The following is a 21559-nucleotide window of genomic DNA, read 5'->3' as shown; positions in this document are numbered from 1 at the left end:
CCCATCCTGGTGCCTGCCCTGGGCTCTCTGCAGCAGCTCCAGGTCCCTCCTGTGCTGGCCCCAGGGCTGGGGCAGCTCTGCAGGTGGGGTCTCACCTGAGCCCAGGGGCACAGGGGCAGAATCCCCCCCTCCCCTGCTGCCCACGCTGGGGCTCAGCCCAGGGCACGGGGGGGTTCTGGCTCCCAGCTCTCACCCCCAGCACCCCCAGGGCCTTCTCCAGGGCTGCTCCAGCTGCTCATCCCCAGCCTGGATCCATCCCAGGGGTTGCCCTGACCCAGGGGCAGCACCAGCACCTGGCCTGGTTGAACCCTTGGGATTCCCAAGGGCTCCCATGGAAAAGAGTTTGGGGGTTCAGGGTTTTGTACCTGAGCCAGCCTGGGCAGACAGGGCTAAGGAAGGACAGAGGAGGGAACAAGGCTGGAGAAGGGCACTGTGTGCCCAGCACTCACCCTTCCCATGCCCAGCTGATACAGGTGTCCCTCCCCTACCGCTCCCCATCACTCTCCTTGCAGGGAACAGGAGCCACCAACAGCCAAGACATTTGCAGACAGCCCAAGAAGCAGTTTTGAGGGTGTGAGGGGGAGGGTCAAAAGCAGCAATCTGTTTATTTGGCACCTAAATATAGCCCAGTTAACTCAGCAAACATTTTCTCTCTACTACATTGCTATTTTGTCTGCGTGTACAGGCTGCAAGGAACCAGCTGCAGCATCACCAGTTGATTACATTCTCTGATGAGGAATTTGCTTTTGTTCCTCAGCAGAAATTTCTGCCACTACGTGCCTCTGACCACTCTCCTGGGTCTTGGCTATGAAAATTCAGTTTTCTGCTAAAGTCCCAGCACAAAGAAGGAGCTTTTCACCTCAGCCATGCCTGGCCAGGAATCAAGCCCCTGATAATCAAACAGGACACATCAGGTGGCTGCTCTTCCAGGCTGGCCACAGGCTGATGAATTGTTTCATTCTACACCAGGTTTATTAAGTTCTCTCATTCCACACCAGGTTAATTAATTCTTTCATTCCACACAACCCAGCTGCTGCTAAAAGAGAGGTTTCTCAACCAGCTGCAATCAGAGTGGAGCCTGCTGCTCAGAAAAGCCTTCCTGGACAGGAACCAAAAATAAGATGGGGCATTTTGAGGTTCTTGTTTAAAAAGCATTATAACCCTTCAGAGCATTTTCAGGGTTTTTTTGCTTTTTTGTTACTTTTTTTTTGTAATAAGACTGCACAGCTGGACACCTGTAGCATGTAGAGGAAAACTTTTTTCATTATGAAAATTAGAATGAAATCATAGAATTCCAGGAAAGTTTGGGTTGGAAGAGACCTTAAAGCTCATCTCATCCCACCCCTGCCATGGGCAGGGACACCTTCCCCTGTCCCAGTCTGCTCCAGCCTGGCCTTGGGCACTGCCAGGGATCCAGGGGCAGCCCCAGCTGCTCTGGGCACCCTGCGCCAGGGCCTGCCCACCCCGCCAGGGAACAATTCCTCATTCCCAATGTCCCATCCAGCCCTGCCCTCTGGCACTGGAAGCCATTCCCTGTGTCCTGACACTCCATCCCTTGTCCCCAGTCCCTCTCCAGCTGTCTTGGAACCCCCTCAGGCCCTGGAAGGGCTTTAGGGTCTACCCAGAGCCTTCTTCTCCAGGCTAAATCCCCAACTCTCCCTGCCTTTCTCCCAGGAGAGGTTTCAAATGATTCATGACTGATTTTTTTTTTTTCCCAGACTCACTTAAATCCCACCTTGCCTGAAGTTTTACCACACAGGCAGATCCCTGTCAATGCAGCATCTGATTTACTCTTCAGATGAGTCCACAAACCGACAATTGATTTAATTTCTAAAAGCCCTCCCTGCACAACAGATACTCCTTAAAAAGCACAGGCCAAGGGTAGAAGGAGAGATCTTGACTCTAAAATAAAGACCAAACCACCAAAATACACATCTACAATTCCTCTGCAGTGCTTTCACACTAATTTGCTGAGGTGGCTGCCTTTTATCTGCAATGTTTGTATTGCAGCAAAGTGCACTTGAGTCGACAAAGCAATCCCACAGAAAATGGTGTCAAGGCACTGAGTGGCTGTGGCTGAGCAATCTCAGGCTCCCCAGACCAAACTGATTTAAAAAAACCCAGCTTTTAAGTCTTCTGGAAACACTGAGCACAAGACAGGTTTAAAATGAGCAGATATGGGTGGAAGGAAAAAAATCCCATTGTTGAGCAGAGAGATGGCCAGAGATGGGCCTGAAACATCAGCAAGGGATGCTCAGGGTCTGCATCCTGCACTCCTGCCCTGCCTGTCCCTCAGTGTCCAAGGGATTTGATGTCACCTGGTGGCTGCAGACACCTGGAATTTAGGGTGGGAAGGTTCCTCTCATCATTTTTCTGAGAAGCCACACGGAGAGAGCCAAGGCAGCTCTAAAGGAGCCACAGAGCAAACAACCTGGCAGCCAGGCAGCTTTTTTGTGCATCCTATTCTTCAGCAGAACTGATAAAAATTCCATTAAGAAGCTTGGAATAAGCATGGAATATTATCTCCCCATAATATATCATTCCTTCAGCATGAGCAAAAGCACAGAATATTTCAGCTGCTGACCAAGGAAATCAGGATAGGTAACAGAGCTCAAGGCTCCCCAGGAAGCACCTAAGCCTCAGAAAGCTCCTCCAGCATATATTAAAACTCCAAATCCCTGTGAAGATCCCATTCTGGGTACATTCCACAAGCATCCATACTTCCCACAAAGCTTCTGCTTTGCCCCAGTGCCCAAGGCAGCTGTCCCAAGTCACCCTTCCCAATCCTGCACCCTGCCAGCACAGCTTTGCTGAGCTTTACCATTTGGTTGCTACATATTCATGGATTTTCCATCAATAACAACTCTGCCACAATGCTCTGAACGTTGCTCAGCTGTATTTATTAAGCAGGAGCCTCCTTCAGAACCCTACAGCCAAAATGTTTGTGCCTAGCCAGCTTAAACAAATAATTTGACTCCAGCTTATAACACTTGCCCATCACAGAGCACAGCAAGAACCTTTTGTGTTGAAAAACATGAAAAAATATGTGGATATAGAGTAGGCCAGCCATTGAAAAAGTCCTTTATAGCTCACAGCTGGAACTTCAGTCAAAACTAGGAGGGTGGAGAGCCACTGTGCTCCAGAGGTGACCTGTGACATGTCCCTGGCTCTGCCCCATTTCCAGCAGGTTTCCCATGTGTTTGGTTATTCTGTTTGCTGGGAATGTCTCAATGAAAGCAGGAGTGATGAATCTGACTCTGTGTTCTCAGAAGGCTCATTTATTACTTTATGATACTCTATTATATTAAAGAATACTATACTATACTAAAGAATACAGGAAAGATACTTACAGAAGGCTAAAAAAGATAATGATGGAAACTTGTGACTCTCTCCAGAGTCCCAACACAGCTTGGCCCTGATTGGCCAAAGAGTCAAAACAACTCACAGCAGAATCCAATGGAACAATCACCTGTGGGTAAACAATCTCCAAACACATTCCACATGAGCACAGCACAGGAGAAGCAAATGAGATAAGAATTGTTTTCCTTTTCTCTGAGGCTTCTCAGCTCCCCAGGAGAAAAATCCTGGGCAAATGGATTTTATCAGAGAATGTGAATGCCACATTTGGCCTCACCAAACAGCCTCAATCCCCATGGAAGCTTCTCCATCTGTACCTGCAAAGAGTGGGATAATTCTTAACCCAGATTTGTGCATCCCAAGTGATGCTCTTAGCACAGCACCAGTGGGTTCCCATTTGAGTTCTTTTTGGCTTTCAAATTAAGAAACCATTTCAAAAGATTCCCAACACCTGTTTTGTCTGTGCAAGAGTAACAGCACAAACCCAAAGAGCTGAGATTTGATTGATGACCTCCCTTTTGGAGCAGCTTTGCCTACCTTTGTGAGTGTGTGATTACACTCACACTCATCCTTGCACAAAGTCCAAAGGAGGAAAGCTTGGGGATTTATGAGGGAAGGGATCATATGTTCTGAGCCATGGACAAGACAAGAACCACCTGGCAGGATGGTTGAGGAGAAAATAACAGTGGTAAAGGTGAACAGAAGGTGAAGCAGGCAGAGGTTGGGTCTGTCACCCCACAGAGCCCAAGGTCACTTTTCCCAGTGCCAGATCCCAACAAAAAGTCCTGGCACACAGAACACACCTGTGCTGGCAGTCACTGTGCTCAGGTGTCCCAGCTTGCTGGGAACCCTCCTGCAGGCACAGAAACAAAGCCAGCAGGTGAATGGAGGGAGATAAGATGGATATATAACAAAAACAGTTTGAAAACAAAAGCTAGTCCTCCTTCTTCATAAATTTAAATAATATTATATAATTAAATTTTAAAATCCACATTATGAACCACAAATAATTAGCTACTAAATTAAAAATAAAAATAATTTAAATATCATTTCTTAAATAAACCATTTATCCTTAACAAACCTTATTAAAAAATACAACTTCATTTTTAATTTATTAAAATAAAATACTATAAAACTCACAATCTATAAAACTATAACTATAGTTATAGATAATAATATATATTATTATATTAAAATATATAAAATATAATAAATATATTATATCATATATAATAAAATATATTATATATAACTATAATGTAAGTAGGAACTAATAAACATCTAAATCCAAACAAAAAAAGAAACAAAAAAAACCAAACAAACAAACAAAAAAACTCCACACAGTTTCCCTCCTGTGCCTTGCAGAGCTGGGCTTCCACCAGGAGAACAGAAGGCAATCATGGATCTGATGGGCAGGAGATGTTCTCCTTTTTCTGCAGTCACTGTCTGAACAGCAATGAACTGTGCAAGGAGGTGTAAGGAGCAACAACAGGTATTACACACACACAACACACCCAGTACAACAGGAACTACACACACACACTCAGTACAACAGGAATTACACACGCCCAGTACAACAGGTATTATAGACACACCCAGAAAAGGAGTCAAACACCCTCAATACAACAGGTATTACACACACACCCCCAATACAACAGGAATTACACACACACAGTACAACAGGAATTGCACACACACAGTACAACAGGCATTACACACACACACAGTACAACAGGCATTACAGACACACCCGCAATACAACAGGAATTACACACACACCCAGTACAACAGGCATTACACACACACCCTCAGTTGGTTTGTAAGTATCTGCCCCATCTGGGTCCTGTTCCAGGACTCAGGCACAGCTGTGTACAGAGGCACACACACAGTCCCACGTTTCTAATGGATTTACCCCTGGATATTCCCCAGCAGGGACACCTGGCTGTTGTTTGGTCCCCAGGCAGGACTGTAATAGGACAAGCAATGCCAAACATGGAGCCTCTGGAGCTGGGGCAGGCATGGAGGTGCCCAGGATGTCACTGAGCCAGCACAGGGCATGCAGAGGGACACTGTGACAATACAAATTGGTATTTGTGGACACTTGGACAATAGGTCCAGGAGTCTGGACCTATCCAGACATCCTTAGGGATGTACCTGCTCCAGCTGGAACCTCATCCATCACCCAGTGTCTCCAGGGGTTTACCTGCTGTGGTGAATTTATCAGCCACACTTACTCTGAGTGCTCCTGTTCCTGCATGGCCACCTCTAGGAGCCACAGGCTCTGCAGGAATGAACCTGCTCCAGGAATGAACCTGCTCCAGCACGGATTTACCCACAGTCCCTGCAGGAATGAACTTGCTCCAGCATGGATTTACCCACAGTCCCTGCAGGAATGAACCTGCTCCGGAATGGATTTGCCCACAGCCCCTGCAGGAATGAACCTGCTCCAGGAATGAACCTGCTCCAGCATGGATTTACCCACAGCCCCTGCAGGAATGAACCTGCTCCAGCATGGATTTACCCACAGGCCCTGCAGGAATGACCCTGCTCCAGGAATGAACCTGCTGCAATATGGGTCTTACCCTGCTGTGCCATGAGTTTATCCATGGCCTCATGCACAACTGCTGATGCCTCAAGGTGTTCCTGCTCCAGGATGTCTCCTTGGGCCCCAATCCCTTTGGAGGTGCAGACACTTTGAGATGTTCCTGCTGGAGGTGGAAGCCCAGCAGCACCACCCACCCACAGCCCAACTGGGATGGGGGAGACAATCAGAAGGGCAAAAGGGAAAAAACTCATGGGTTGATATGAAGGCAGTTCAACAGGTAAAGCAAAAGCCACAAGGAATTTATTCAGTGTTTTCCATGGGCAGGTGGGTGTTCAGCCATTCTCAGGAATGTGGGGCTCCATGCTCTGCCATCCTCCTTGGGCAGCTGGGATCAGCTGTCCTGGCTCTGTCCTCTCCCAGTTTCTTGTGTAGCCCCTGTCTGCTGGCTGGTGGGGCAGGTGAGGAGCAGAAAAGGCCTTGGCACACCAGAAAAGCTGGACTGGCAGGAAAATCCAGCCTCCTGTGGGATCTTGTGCTCCAGGCACTGGAGGTTCTCTGCCTCCAGATGCACACAGGCAACAAGGCTGATTTTTAACAGAGATGGGAAGTCTGGACCCTGCTGGAAGGGGCAGCTGTGTAGAAAAAGAGCTTTGGGATTGTCAGGGAAGAGAATAAGCAGCATCCATGGGAAGAGGGAAAAATCTTGGGCAGAAGGAGGAGCAGGAACAAGACACCCAGGGAAGTAACAAAGGGCTCAGAAGAAGAAGGAGGATGGTGCTCCACACCACAGAGCACAGGAGCTGCTGAAGGATGTTCATCTCCTCCAGCTGACCATGCCCACCCTTAAGCTTCACACAACCTTTACTGACTTGGGCAATACTGCAATCTCAAGGCAAAGAGCTGGAGGCTAACTCTGCATTTCCAGGATGCCTGATCTTCCATTTCACCTGCAGGAATTTCTCAGCAGTTCCAGAGGCAGATTTTGGAAGTCTCAATAGCTGAAGCCGGGTATGGTTTCCAACAAGCCTTAAGGTACAGCTGAATGGCACCATTTGCATCACATTTGCTTTATCTACACCTTCCTCAAGTGCTTGGCCACTGCCCTGATGTGCTGCTGGCAGTCCCAGGGCCATTGATTTCCTCTATTCACCAGAAATATCACCCACCAAGAAGGTTATTTTCCTCATTTAGCCTGTGGACTCCAAGAGCAGTAATGAATTCCCCTCAGCCTCCGGATCTGTGCACACAATTGACATCAAATAGGCAGTTTAAATCCTAACAAGCACTGACACATCCCAGGGACCCACTTCCACTGGGGGCAGGGAACACTGGCTCTGCATTTCCATCTCACCCATGTTATTTACTCCTGAATCTCAATGATACTCTGTGGTCACAGAAGCCAACAGCATTTTCACATTTGCATTTGAAGGGACCTTAAAAATGACCTCGTTCATGGGTAGTGACACCTTCCACTAGACCAGGATGCCTTCCCACAGTCCTGCTGGGTCTGTACAAAATTGCCTCCTATATTAAAGCCTGTTTTCCCTCCTAATAAAAGTGTATTTTCATGAATGCAATACTCCCCTACACGTGCTAAATACACGAGTGCACATACATGTCATTATACATATATATATATATATTTCTATTCACATCCAACACAAAGTATGTGCACTTACAAGACTGTAATTCAAATTTTCCATCAAGCCAGGCAGCTCCATTATGATTTCTCCTCTTTGATCACCTCACCCACAGCCACCACCTCAGAGAACATTAAGTAAGTGAACAAAACAAGCTGGCCTGGGCTGGGTAGTTTCTAGATCCATGTCAAGCCCAAGTCACAGAGCTGCTGTGCAGCTTTCCTGACACAGCTGGGGTGTTTGACAGGAAACACCTCCAATAAATGTGCTCACAAACCGAATCAAAGAAGGGAATTTGGGGGAAGAAGCACTGCTCCAGGCAGGAACTGTTGCAGCCTGACAAGGAGCTTTTTTTCACTGATACCCTACTTCAGGTTTGCTCCTAATGAACAAGCCCCAAACACAGCCCAAAGACCCCAGCCTTCAGAAAGTCTGACAGCCCATTTTCGACTTGGAAAGCAGGCACTGGTGTTGAAGTTTGGCTCTCCCTGCTCAGGCTCTGGTTTCCAAGGAAACCAGTGGCAGCGAGAGCCTTGCACAACGCCGGTCCTGTGCTCCTGCTCGGTCCTGTGCTCCTGCTCGGAGCAGGCTGTGCTGGAGCTTCCCCTGACACCAGCCCTGCCAGGAGGGGCTTTAGCAGCGTTTCCAGAGCGCCTGGATGCAATTCCAGGCATTCAGGATGTCAGGATACACACAACATACCTGACTGACTGCACACTTCGACCAAACCACTTTCTGTACCTGCTGAGAGGAGAAAGGCATTATTGTCATGGTTCAGGCTCCAACGTAGCAACAAATACTTTTGTTTTTTCCTGTTCTCTCTGCCCTTCAAAACAAAGACCAGCCACACAAAACACAAATGTCAGGCACTCCTCTGCCTGCATGTACCCGCTAGAAACGGCAGAGCAGCAGATGAAAAACATTTACAGAAATATTTAGACTTGATCCTGATGCAAAGGCAAGGATTTAAAAGCCAAAAGCAAAGACCAGCAGCACGGGCAGCAAGGACTATCACTAATGGCAGTGAATCCAGCTCCAGCTCAGCTTTTCTGAGCCCCTTCCCTCAGGAAGATGTTTGTATTCAGTAACTCTGATCATCCTACAGCCTCTAGCTCGAGCAGGATAACCACAGAAACTGATATGTAACAATTCACTGTATCCTTTTTAACTCTCGAAAGAAACAAATTTTCCCCTAAACTCCTATTTTCCATCTGGTGCTCAGCAAATTCAGGACTCACAGAGTCCCCTCTCCTTCCAGAGGCAGCTGGCCAGGCTAAATTCCATGCTATGTCCATTTCTGTTCAGTTTCACAACTCTGACCCAGCTTTTTTATTATTATTGTTCATTTCAAAAACATAAGACACATCCTGTGTTTAGGAATGCTGAAAGGGGATGCTGAAGTTCAGGAATGCTTTCACAGAGTCTGGAGAGAAGGAATTCATGTCCGTGGCCTGGGGACCTCATTTTGTGTTGAAGCACTTTAAAACTCTCCACCTACAGCATTCATACAGCTAAGGATGAATGTAACACAGCTCAAACAAGTATAAGTAATTATTCCAGTAGTATAGATAAAAGGAAAAAAAAAAGTTAATTCTGCAGAAAATGAAATTATGGAGCTGTAGTAAAATTTAAAAAAGAGTCTCTATGTTAATTACCAGCTGTTAGTGTGCTCGGAGCTACTGTACTTGCTGAACAGTGTTGTTTTGCATATAACCACCAAGAAAATGTCATTGTAGTTTCTGAAAAGAGCTACTTGCTTTAAAACACAGTTTACTGACACCACACTGCTAAAATTAATCTCCAAAAGCAGCAGAAAAACCCAGGGAAGTCTGTGTTGCTTGTTGAACAGAACTAAGAATAAGTGACATTGCAGCAATGTTTTATCTTGCAATTAAACTCATCTCAGCAAGAACCAGACAGAAGATGACAAAACAACTATGTGGCTTTAATAGCTTTATTGGGAGATTTGTTTTTTACCTTCCTTTGAGTCAAACCCCTCTGCAGCTTACACTCAGCACAGACATCACCAGCCTGAACAAACGTGTTGAAAGATGACCCAAAACACTCCTTCGACAGAGAAAAATCACAATTCTGTGCTTAACAGCCTAACACCACACAGCCACCCCTTACTACCGTGAGTAACCCAAACCTCAGAGGGTTGTAATGTATTACACAAGGAGCTGAGCTGTCACAGTGTCCCCTTGTCACTTCCCAAGGCACTAGAGCGTGAGTCACACGAGTGCACAGAGGGGAGCCCCATCAGTGCCACCACTGCCGAGCCAGACCTGTCACAACACGGGGAAATCACGCTCGGCTGCCTGGCTCCAGCACTGCCCTTCCTGTGCTCACAGCTCTGCCAGGGAGAGCTTCATCCTTCACAGCACAGCACCAGGGATCCTCCCCAGCCTGTGCCATCAAATCCTGACCCCAAACCCTGACCCTTCAAATGCACCGAAAAACCCCACTGGCATTAATGGATTTTTGTCCATCGAACATCAGCTTAAACCACGTTCAGATGGATTTGACATTAAAGCAACCACAGCATTTAACAGCTCCCACAACAAATGATAAATGCAGTTCAATTAATTGCTCGCTGGACGTGTCAGAGTGGATTGACACCAAAATAAAAAAATAAAGGTTGCACCACTTACATCCATCTCTGCTGACTGCTTGGGGCAAGATGCTTCACCAGACAGTGACAGGACTCAAGAGGCCAGCGCCATCCCAGCTCCTGCCCCACATTCCAGCAAACCATCCCTGCAGGAGCATGCCTCAGTTCCTCCCCCATCACCTCCACCACCAGTTCCCAGTGGTTTCACCATGGACCAACCACCCCCCAAATTCCTGTAGTGAGGGGAGAGGGGTTTGGGTCGTTTCAGGGGTTTTTAGATGAAACTGCAGCATACATAGCACTGATAAACACCAGAAGAGCATTTCACGCCAACACCTAAATACAAAGTGCTTTTCAAGTATTTCTGGGGATTTTATGACTATTATGATCACTTAAAATACGCCTCTAGCCCCCAGAGGATGTGCACATTTGCCTTCAAAGAACCAATCTGGCTGTTGCAGAGATTTTGTTAAACCTCTTGTATGGATGTTGTATTTTCCCTAAGGCTATGCAACCAAGTATTTTCTATTTCTTAAACAGACCTCTTAAATACAACTCCCAGGCTGCTCCTCCCCTCACAAACGAGTCTCTGGGATTTTGGCAGATTCCCCAAAAGTCTGCTAACTGCCCAAACCAAGTTATTTTTCCTTTTACTCAACATTTCTTACAAATGACACAGCACTTTGCTGCTGTCTCTGTTAACAGCAGAGCTTGTACCACCTCAGCCAAGAGATCAGGCCCTTCACACTCACGAGCTCCATGCTTTATTCTGTGTTCTACTTCTAAGTTGCTTTTTTTCTCCCTTCTGGAAAAGAAAACACGCTGATTACACAGCCTTCCAAAAAGGCAAACAGCTGTTGCAGATCCCTGAACAAAGCAGCCTGTTAAAATTAAAGTCCTGGGTATTTTCCCATGGCAAGAAGGAGGCAGGGAAAGGGAAGAGTTGCAGCTTTGCTGGTTGAAAAGGCTTCTCTCTGCTTGTCTGCTCTGAAGAGTTTAAAGTGCAAAGGCAGTTGGTACAAACTCGGTCTCCCAGTATTCCCTCGGTGCTGACAGGCTGTTAGCAGCCAGGATACACCCTGCAAGAGGTCAAAGGTGTGGAAAAACAAACAAGAGCAGCAATTTAGGAAGACGAAGAGGAGAGAACGATCTGTCACGGCATTTTTTGTGCCGCAGAAAACCAGCCAGCTTCCTGCCCTCTTACTCGGTCACTTCTGGCAAGTTATGTCCTTTGTGAGGGGGAGGGGGAAAAAAGGCCACTTATTTTAAATAACTGGCTTCTATTCTAAATAACTGGCTTCTATTCTAAATAACTGGCTTCTTGGACAAGGAGACTGATAAAGATGCTAATGCCCAATTCCTCTCACTCATAACTCAGGAGAAAATGGCTGCATGGCTGGAAGTGTCCCTCCATGGATTTCAGCTCCTCAAGTCAGCCCACAAAGTCCTGTTTCACTTTTAAAAACATTGCAGAGGCAAAACAAGCCCAACCCTCCAAGAGCAACTCCAACTCTTACAGCTCTGAAAAAGCAATTTTATTTAACCATATGCATCCTTAATTGGAGGGAAGATGTGTGTGTAAGGGAAGATCCTGCAGATTGAATAGTATTTGTCCACACAGGGCAATTAAATTTACTTTCATATTTTGAAAGCCATTCATAGAATCCCAGAATGGTTTGGGTTGGAAGAGATCTTAAAGCCCATCCAGTTCCACCTCCTGGCCGGGACACCTTCCCCTGTCCCAGGCTGCTCCCAGCCCCAGTGTCCAGCCTGGCCTTGGGCACTGCCAGGGATGCAGGGGCAGCCCCAGCTGCTCTGGGCACCCTGTGCCAGGGCCTGCCCACCCTGCCAGGGAACAATTCCTCATTCCCAAGATCCCATCCAGCCCTGCCCTCTGGCACTGGGAAGCCATTCCCTGTGTCCTGTCCCCAGTCCCTCTCCAGCTCTCTTACACTCATTCAGAGTTCAGCCACTCTATAACCCAGAATCTTCTGTGTGGCATCACAACAGCTTCCACCACCACAGACCCTCAAGTACCTACATGACCCTCATGATAATTCAGTTCCCACAGATTTTCTGCTGCTATTGACCCTACCAATCTCCAGCCACCTCTGCCAGAGCAGGAGAGCAAATCCAGCACCACCTAACTACAAAAAAAACCAAACCCAGAGGCTACTTTAGAATCATCTTGGTTGGAAAACCACTCTAAAATCATCCAGTCCAACCATTCTCCCAGCACTGCCAAGGCCACCACTAACCAACATCCCCAAGTGCCACATCCACCTGCCTCTTGAACCCTTCCTGGTGGCTTGACAAAACCAAAGGCTGGGTGCCATCACCTCAAGAGTCACTGAGATTCAGCATGAACGGGGGGGAAAAAACCCAACCCTTTTGTGCAGATTTTGTCATTTCCAGGTCCTCACCACCACCATGAGTTATCTTGGCCACTGGGCTCTTAAAGCTGACACAGAGCACTCAACACTGCCCAGAGCCAAGTACATTCCTGAAATCATTAGCAAGGATCTTTTCCTGTAATCACAGACCAATCTGGGTTGGAAGGGACCCTAAACCTTCTCTCATTCCAGCCTCCTGCCTTGGGCAGGGACGCCTTCCACTATCCCGGGCTGCTCCAAACCCCACCTGAGCAATCACAACCTGCAGCCACAAGTTGACTCGAACATTGTAAATAATATTAGAAGCATTGGCCACGGATGATCAATACGAAACAACCCCTCAAAGGAGTTGGGCATTACACCCCACGCCAGACCGCAGGGCTGCATTTACGCAAGGAGCGCCTAAAATCCCAGCTGGAAAACGTTCATGCAAGGCTTTTCCTACACATTCCAGTGGGTACGGCAGAGGCTGCGGACTCGCTCTGCTGGAAACTGCGGCGCTTCCCGGAGTTCTGGGAGCTCCATTTGCACTTCAGGAGCGCCGAGGGGCAGCGACGCCGACCAGGAAACCGACACGTGTGGGGCTTTGAATTCCCTGAGGAAATTAACACTGTGGGATGTGTGGATGTTTATCACACACCCCAGGGATTTCACAGCCATCCCTGTGCCCCCCTGATCACTTTTTGGGTGTTTTATTCGTCTTGGGGGCTGGAGGGGAAGCATTTCACGCGCCACCGCCGTTCCTCCCATGACATCCCTTCAGAACGACCTTAAAAGGACAAAATATCTGTGGCGGTGGGAATGGGGGGCGGGAACAGGAATGTGGGGATGGGAGCGGGAATGGGAAGCGGCGGGGCGGCAGGAGGAGCACACACGGCCCGGCCCGGCGGGGTCCCGCCATGGCGGCCGCCCTGAGGGCGGGCAGTTGCCTGGAGACGGCGGGGCCCGCCATGGCGGCGGGAAAGGGATGAGGCTGCGCGGGGAGCGGGGCCAGCCCCGCCACGGGCCCTCAGGGGACACTCCGGCAGGGTCCCGTGCCCCGTGTCCCGCCATCCCTGCCCGAGAACCATCCCTGTGCCCCGGGCACCGTCCGCTCAGTCCCCACATCCCGGAGCCCACCCGGCGCACACGCTCCCCACTAACGGGATGGCTCCGGGGATCCGCCAGCGCTCCCGGTTATCATCCCGAGGAATTCCTCATAGGAGGAAGATGCCGGCCGCGGAGGGGAGGCAGGTTTGCCCATCGACGGGGAGGTTGCGCCCCGGCCCCGCACACGGAGCCCAGCGCGGCGAGCATCCGCTCATCACCTCTTCCCTGCTCCCTTTTTATCCCTTGAGGAGCGCTGAACCGAAGGCACGGCAATGTACCGGCCAGGAGAAGACACCGAGCGAGGGAGGGCTCCGCTCCCCCATTAAGGCGCTCTAATTTCCCTAATCTGCTGCAGGTGTGAAACCGGGGCAGCGCATCCCTCGGCGCGCCGGCACCTGAGGATCCCGCAACTTTCCCAGTCCCCCGCACACCCTCCGGCGCACCAGGACACCGCAACAAGCTCCTGCTTCTGCCGAACCCCCCTCCCCAAAACACCAGCCCCCGCCCGCAGAGCCGGGCACCGCATCCCGCCGGGCTCCAAGTTTCCCAGCTGGGAATGTCTCCCTGCGGGGTCCCGCGGCGAGCCCCGGGTTCCTCCCGCTCCCTCCCGCAGCGATAAAGCCTCCATGCCCAGGACACGATCCCGTGCCCCGGAGGGATGTGGCAGCCGGGACGGGCGCGTCCCGCTCTGCCGGCACCTCGGCGCTCACTCCTGCCGCTCTTCCCCCTCAGCGCTCGCAACTTTCCCACCCCGCGGGGCCACCCGGGGAGGATGCGGGATGCGGGAATGCCGCGCTCCGCTCCGGTCCCTGCCCGGCGGGCGGCGGCGAGGCCGGGGATGGAGCGGGATGGAGGAGAGAGGGGAGGCTGGGCGGCGGGGTGACCCCCTGCTTACTGCGGGCTCTTGGGGTAGAAGGGGAGGGTGACGTGGCTGAGATCCTGGATGTCGAAAGCGGTGGGCTCGGCCGAGATCGCCTGGCGCTTGGTCCGCTGCTCGCCCTGCAAGGTGCCGGCGCTTTGCTGCTGCGCCTGCTGCGTGGCGGGCCGGATCACCGAGCGGTACTTGTCCAGCTCGTTCTGCAGCTTCTGGATCAGTTCGTCCTTCTGGTCCAACTCCAGCTCCAGCTCGTCGATGAGCGCATCCCGCTGCCGCAGCTCCTCGATCTTCTCCTGCAGCGCGTACTGTAAATCCCGCAAAGTGCCCATGGTCCTGCCGCCGCGCTCGCCCCTCGCCGCTCCGGGCAACTTTCCCCCGCCGGGGCCGCCTCCCCTCGCTCGGGCCACCCCGGCCCCCGCCGCCCCCCTGGGCTCGGCCCGGCCCCGCGGGGCCGCCGCAGCCGGACCCCCGGCACGGCGCTCCGGAGCCGGGGTGTTGTCAGGGGCGATGTGGATCCGCCTGCGTCAGGCCGGGCTGCCGAGGGAGCCGAGACACACACACACACCCGCGGCGGCGAGCGGGGAGGGAGGGGAGGCGGGCGGGCGGCGGGAGGGAGGCAGGGGCGGCGGGGAGGATGCACATGCTCGCCCCGCTCCCTCCCGCCGGCCCCGCCGCGCCCCGCGCCGCCCACGCCCCGCGGGCTGCCGAGCACGGAGGGAAGGGGCCGGGAGCAGCGAGCGGTGCCTGCCCTCCCGGCCTTGGGCTGCGCTCCGAGCCGCGCACACCTCCCGTGCTGCTCCCCTCCCTCCCTCCGCTCCGCTCAAGGTGCCGCTTCTCCTTAAAGAACTTATCCCCCCTTTACTTTGCTTTTAAAGAGCCGGGTTGTGTTGTTTTCTCACAAGCCAGCGTCTGGCATGGCTCCTCCTCAAGCTTCAGCAAGCTCCGGGCTCCAAAAACCCAGATTTTCACGGGAATATCGGTCAAGTCTGTCTGCGCTGAAAAAGCCTGGAGGCAGGGCATCTGGCTTTCAGAGCGCTGAGAAAAAAAAAAACCTAACTTAAAATCTGGGAGATTTTCTGCCTGGCCCACAAACCCATGTGAAAGCCGAAGTTTCTGCCGTACCAAACCAATCAGATTCCCCAGAGTGCAGGGTTTTCCTTCATGCACTCAGGTTTTCTGTGTAGCCTTACCTCTGCCATACAGCCCACAGAGCTGCAGCACAGAAATAACAAAATCAAACAAATGAGCCACAGTGGCCAAGTCCTTGGTGCCAAATGATTGTGGGTTCTTCCATTTGCCAGGTGCTGAAAGGCCAGTGATGCTCACGCTGAGAGCACAGCTCCAGCCTTGGCTCTCTGGGGAACAAACAGGGGGCTCTGAGCTGTTTGGGGGGTTCCTGGTCAAATCATCCAGCCTGGAGGAGCCAGTGATGAAAGCCTCAGAGCGCAGGAACCTCACAAAAGCTTCTGCAGCACTGGGGCACTGGCACAGTTTCATGCTCAGAGGTTTCCAGCAGCTGTTTCTGGTTCCCTCTTGGGGAGTTTGATTTGAGGAGGAAGAGGAGGATGCAGCCCTGAGTGTATTTTTTGTGTTTCTGTCTAGACCTCCCATGCCAGGCATGAGCTGGGAGTGCCAGACATCAGTCCCTGCTTATGGGGCTGAGCTCCTTTGGTCTCGCCCTTTTTTCCCCACCCTGTTACACGCTGGCTCCAGCTTTCAACCTGCAGCTAGTCTTATTTTATAAAGTTATAAAAGAGAACAGATGAGGAATTAGAAGTGCTCCCTGCTCCACACTGTTGCTGGAAAGGGCCTGGCCTCTGCTCACAGACACGAGGCTTTGCAGGTTTTTTGTGCATTTGATCCTGCATTGTTTGAGATGTACATGGAAAGGGGGGAAAAATTTGGGTTGTGCAAAACTCTTCAGTTTTCAATCCCCTTGACACATTTGTGCCAGGCACAAAGCAAAGTCCCCCAGTTGTTTCCACAGGTTTAAGTCCAGACAGCATTTTTTACTATTTCCATCTCACATAACTCACTGGGAACAAAAGTACCAGCTATCTGCTGAACATTTCCATTTTAAAGACAACAGGCATTAAACAGATGCATTCCTGCTGCCTACAAACTGGGAATCAGTGATAAATAAAATATTTTAACAGCGTTCAGCCAACACGCTGTAATTTTTATTGCTTTTCTCCCTGCAGAAGTGAAATCTGCAGGAGGGAGAGGTGATACAGTTACCTGAAGCCCACCAGGCTTCAAAAGAACCACAGCCCTGAAGAAAACTGCTGCATAATTTCTCAGTGACAAGCAGTAAAATAATAGGTGAGAGGGGCACAGCCTGGGACTGAGACAACAGTGCTCCAGAACAGAAAGGATCCACAGAAAAACATGTGAAATTATGGCACATAAAGCTGTCAAGGAATTTAGCTGAGTGTACCTAAAATATATATTTATCTCCAGGTAGGAAGCAGATTTTCATTAGACCCTTGGGAGTCTCAATAGAGATTTTTATGGTCCAGTTTTAGATTTGGGACCATAACCAGCAGCTGTCAAGCCCCAAGGCCAGTGTTTAAAGATGAGGCCAAAGCAGCCCAAGGGCTTTAGAAGCCTACAGCAGAGCTCTGCCATGGAGAGACAGCCTGTAATTGCCTATCCCTGGCTATTCCCTGCTCTCCCAAAGAAGCCAGAGCACAGAAACCTGCAGTGGGCAGCACAGATCCTGCTGTGTGATCTCAGGGTACTGCCCCACTCCAACAAAAATAAATCCTATGGTCCCATCCCTTTTGATTTAAAGCTCCCAATAAAACAAATAAATAAATAAATGGATCTCAGGCTCAACAGAGCAGCTGCTTTGTCTGCTTGATCCAGGGAATGGAAAGAAACAGCTTTAGGGAGAAGAATGGCAGGAATGCACCAACTGGCTTGGTGTTGGGTGAAGCTGCTCACAGCTAAAGGAAACCTTCCCAAAGCCTTTCCCTGCTCCCTCCACTGCCAGAATGTGCCTGGATGTCGAGTGGGAAGCCCAAAAAAAAGAGCATCTGCAGAGATCTGCCCCCCCCCAGAGCATGGCACACCAGGGCTGGCTGGTGGGAATCAGAGCAGGGATGGCTCTCCTCTCTGCTGCACTCACAATATTTCCTCTCTGCACAGCTCCGGGGTTCTGATACCTTCTGCTTCTGAACCCTTTCAGGGATCATCTGTCACCAAATGCACCCACTCAGCTGCCATTTTTCAAGCTGAAGCTGGATTTGAGCACTGCCTATCCTGCAAACACCTCCCTGGATTCCCAAGACAGGGCTCAGGGAGCTGGCACGATCCCTGACAGGAAAATGTCACCTTGCTCCAGCCAGCCAGGACAGCAGGGACAGAGAGGCTGGACATGCACCACTGACCACATACATAAACATCTTCCTCCTCCTGGATGTGGTGTTTGTGCCCTGCCTAATCCACTCCACTCTTTACCCAAAAGATCTGCAGGAGCAGATCAGCCCATGGCAGAAAGTTGAACCAGCTGGATTTTGTGCTGGATTATCCTGCTGGTACAGCTTTGGGAAGCTCTGTGACCTGCAGGGCTCTGCCCTCCACGGGTACACAACCAAATCCCTGCCCTACCTGCACAGTCACAGCAACACCTTTATGATGAGAAGGAGCTACAAAAATACAGGAAAATTTCGAGGGAGGCAGCACAGCAGCTGAACCCTTGCAAAAAGCACCTCGACGTGTGGTCACACCTGAGACTCCCCCCATCTCATCCATGGGATGCCTCCTGCTATTCCACCACGTCCCCAAAATCCATGGCAGTCCCCAAGGCAGGGCAAGGAGTGCCACCTACTGAAACACAGGCACACCTGACTCCTCCCTAAGGCACATCTGGCCATTCCTTCTGCCCCAAAGCACCTCTGGCAGCTCCTTCTGGGGCCACAGGGCCCTACAGATTTATAGAGGGCACCTGGGAACTAATTCAGCCCCCAGGGATGGGGATGAAGCTGAAATTACTCTGGCAGAGCAGCCTTGCCAAGACCAAGGAGCAGGAACTGAACATCTGGGGAGTGCTTCAGCCTCTTTTCTCTAGGAAAACAAAACCTATTTTCTCATGACACTGGATGCTCCTCCTCCCTATTTTGGTCCTTTCCAGAGCCTGTAAAACAAAACTGAAAGCCATTTGCTCCTCCCCACAAATGGATGGAGATGTCCAGCTCTGAACACTGTCATTCAAACCCCACTGATTCCTCCATGCTGGCAGTCAGATCAACACCTGAACTGGATTATCCTGGTGACTTTCCTTTAGGGCATCAGTTCTTCCCATGCTCAGTGTGAAACATGGAGAAGTGTGAAGAGCATGCAGCCATTCCAGGAAATCCTCTCAGGATGAATCTGGGGTAGAGTGCATGAGAAGGAAAAGAAAAATACCACAAGGCTTATTAATGGAACAAAAAATTGCTCGCTGCAGAAGAAGTCGAAGGAAAAAATAACAATGTGCTGTTCTGCAGTTGTAATGCATTTAGCTTTTTATATCACATTAGGGACACACAGAACACCAAAATGAATGTTTGTGCCATGCAAAACCCAAGGAGGAGATATTGGGAGCATGGAATAGCAGAGGATTCTCCAGGAACACAGTGGTTTCAGGCACATTGAAGATTTAAATTCTCCTTGGTGGGCTCTTGGCCTGGAAGGAGGAGATGGATGGCACAAAGCACCTCCTGTCAGTGCAAGGTGAGAGATCTCCCTCCCCTCGTTGTTTTTGCAGGCTGGAGCAAAGCCTGGGCTGTGCTTCCTGCTGGGTGGGCTGCAGAGCTGAAACAACACCAGTATCACTCATCTCATTACCAGCTCTAGAGAAAAATGTCACCAGAAAATAATTCTCTGTAGCCACGAGTTCAATAAACCCTTCAAAGCTTCTTCCTTCCATCAGAGCAACCAAAACCATCCCTCTGAGTTCTTCTCCCCACTGACAACACCCTATTGCCACCATCTCTGGCCACACATCTACAGAAACCTCTGCCCTCCAAAAAGCAGGAAGATTTTCTCCCATGACCACACAGAAAATTGGATTTTTCAGCAGTTCACCCCTCCAGCTGGGTGCACATGGTGGCTGTGTGTCCCCACAGCCCTGCAGGGTTAAGGGAATGCTGTGGGATTCCTGGGAGCATTTCTCACATCCTCAGCCTGAATGACTTCTTGGGGCCAGGCTTTCTCCAGGAAGGACCACACACATGATCTCAACCCCTCCTGAAGGAACCAGTGCCACAATCCTGATCCCTCCTCTCCAGACACACCTCAAGTGTTCATTTTTCCCAGGTCCCAGGAAAGGCTGGACTGCCCAGCAAGATCACACACAGGCAGAGCTTAAACACTTCTTCCTCTGGGCTGAATTAAGCCAGAAACCAGTTCTAAATGATTCAGCTGCCTTAAGAAGTCTCCTTAGGCTCAGCTTAAGTAGAAATTTCTTCTGCAAGCTGCCAAAATAAACACTCAGTGCTCTTTGCAGTTACCACAATCAGACAGTGCCCATGCCCTGCTTCTCCCAGCAGTCCCAGGGCACTGCCTATGTAGAGCAAAAAGCAGCATTTAGACAAGGCAGGCCCTGGAAATGCAGTTTTCCATTTGCTTTCAGCCATAAGCAACCAGCAAATGAACCCAGGGACCAATTAAATGAAATGCAGGGAAGCAGATTTAGTCGTGGAGCCATGAGATCCAGGATGCAACGGAGGTGAAGTCTGTAAAAAACATCAACTCAGTTGATGTTGCTGGGAAAACAGGTTCATTGTGCTCCCACACACATCTCTGTTGGACTGGGGGAGGCTGCAGCAGTTGAAGGAAGGTGGGAGCCATGTGCTGGGCCTGGTTTCCACAGGGACAGCCAGGCCAGCTTCCTTCCACCTCTCATCAGGCAGAGCTGAACGCTGGGGACAGCCTGTGCTCAGTGACCCTGTGACATTCACTGCCCCCCACACATTCCTCCTTGGAGTGCATCTCTTCCACACCTTCTCCATGTGAAATCACCTCTGGGCTTGGCTTTACCTGGGACTCCAATGAGCAACAACCATTCCCAGGGCACCCTTGGAATCACAGAAGTGTTTGGGTTCAAAGGGATCTTAAATCTCAGCTCATTTTACCACCTACCACAGGCAGGGACACCTTCCATTGTCCCAGGCTGCTCCAAGCCCTGTCCAGCCTGGCCTTGGGCACTGCCAGGGATCCAGGGGCAGCCCCAGCTGCTCTGGGCACCCTGTGCCAGGGCCTGCCCAACTCCTTCCCAATATCCCATCCAGCCCTGCCCTCTGGCACTGGGAAGCCATTCCCTGTGTCCTGCCCCTCCATCCCTTGTTCAGAGTCTCTCTCCACATTTCCTGTAGCTCCTCCAGACACTGGAAGGCCACAGTGAGGTCACCCCAAAGCTTCTCCTCCCCAGGCTGAACAATCCCAACTCTGCCAGAGCACTGCTCTTTGTCAGGTGCTGGGAAAAACTTGGGCTCACCAAAAAAAGAGATTTCTTCCACCAGACAGCTACAATTCTTCTCTGTTTCCTTTTAAAACACAGCACGAGCACAGCTGAACTCCTCAGTCTCAGCTTTTCCCCTCTCTGACCTGCACCTCCCTCATTGCTTTAATCACAGTGCTCTGGCTGCAAGAGGTGGAAAGCAAAACCCTCAGGAAGGTGAGAACAGCAAGAAGCTCATTCTATCCCCCTCCCAAATTATATTAAAGGATAACAGCTCATTTTTCCAGCCTCATTTTGAGGCTGTTTGATGCCATTCCCTCACTTTGGGGGTTTCACAGTGACAAACATCTCAGCAGCCCCGAGCATTTGCAATTCTGGGTGCTCCCTCTGCTCACCCCTTCAGACCCTGCAGTTTTCTTATCTCTCCTCGCCAGTAATGCACCACTCACCTCCCATAATTGTCTTGGTCTGCTGGGTTGATTTATCCAGCCTTCAAAACAATTCATTTATATTTGAAATTGGATTAGAAATAAACACAAATTCCGCTCCCCCGATATGAAAATAACCAGTGTGTTACCATTATTTCATGATGCATTGAGAAC

The 21559-nt window shown here is 50.4% G+C and overlaps 1 protein-coding gene across 2 annotated transcripts in view; it reads right to left on the bottom strand.

Moving 5' to 3' along the window:
* The window catches only part of PRKG1 (protein kinase cGMP-dependent 1), a 381904-nt gene that overhangs the window by 339681 nt on the left and 20664 nt on the right, over positions 1-21559 (bottom strand). Inside the window, exon 1 of one of the 2 annotated variants that reach the window (XM_066554197.1) lies at positions 14531-14841. The exons of the other annotated variant lie outside the window; for it this stretch is intronic. Within the exon in view, the coding sequence (XP_066410294.1) occupies positions 14531-14841 (311 nt within the window). Of the gene's footprint in view, positions 1-14530; positions 14842-21559 lie in introns of those variants that run through there. 2 annotated transcript variants of the gene reach the window in all.

The sequence above is a fragment of the Molothrus aeneus genome, chromosome 8 (genome assembly GCF_037042795.1).
Source record: "Molothrus aeneus isolate 106 chromosome 8, BPBGC_Maene_1.0, whole genome shotgun sequence".
NCBI lineage: Eukaryota > Metazoa > Chordata > Aves > Passeriformes > Icteridae > Molothrus > Molothrus aeneus.
Note: the sequence above shows the minus strand (reverse complement) of the source record. Positions and strands in the feature narration are given on the sequence as shown.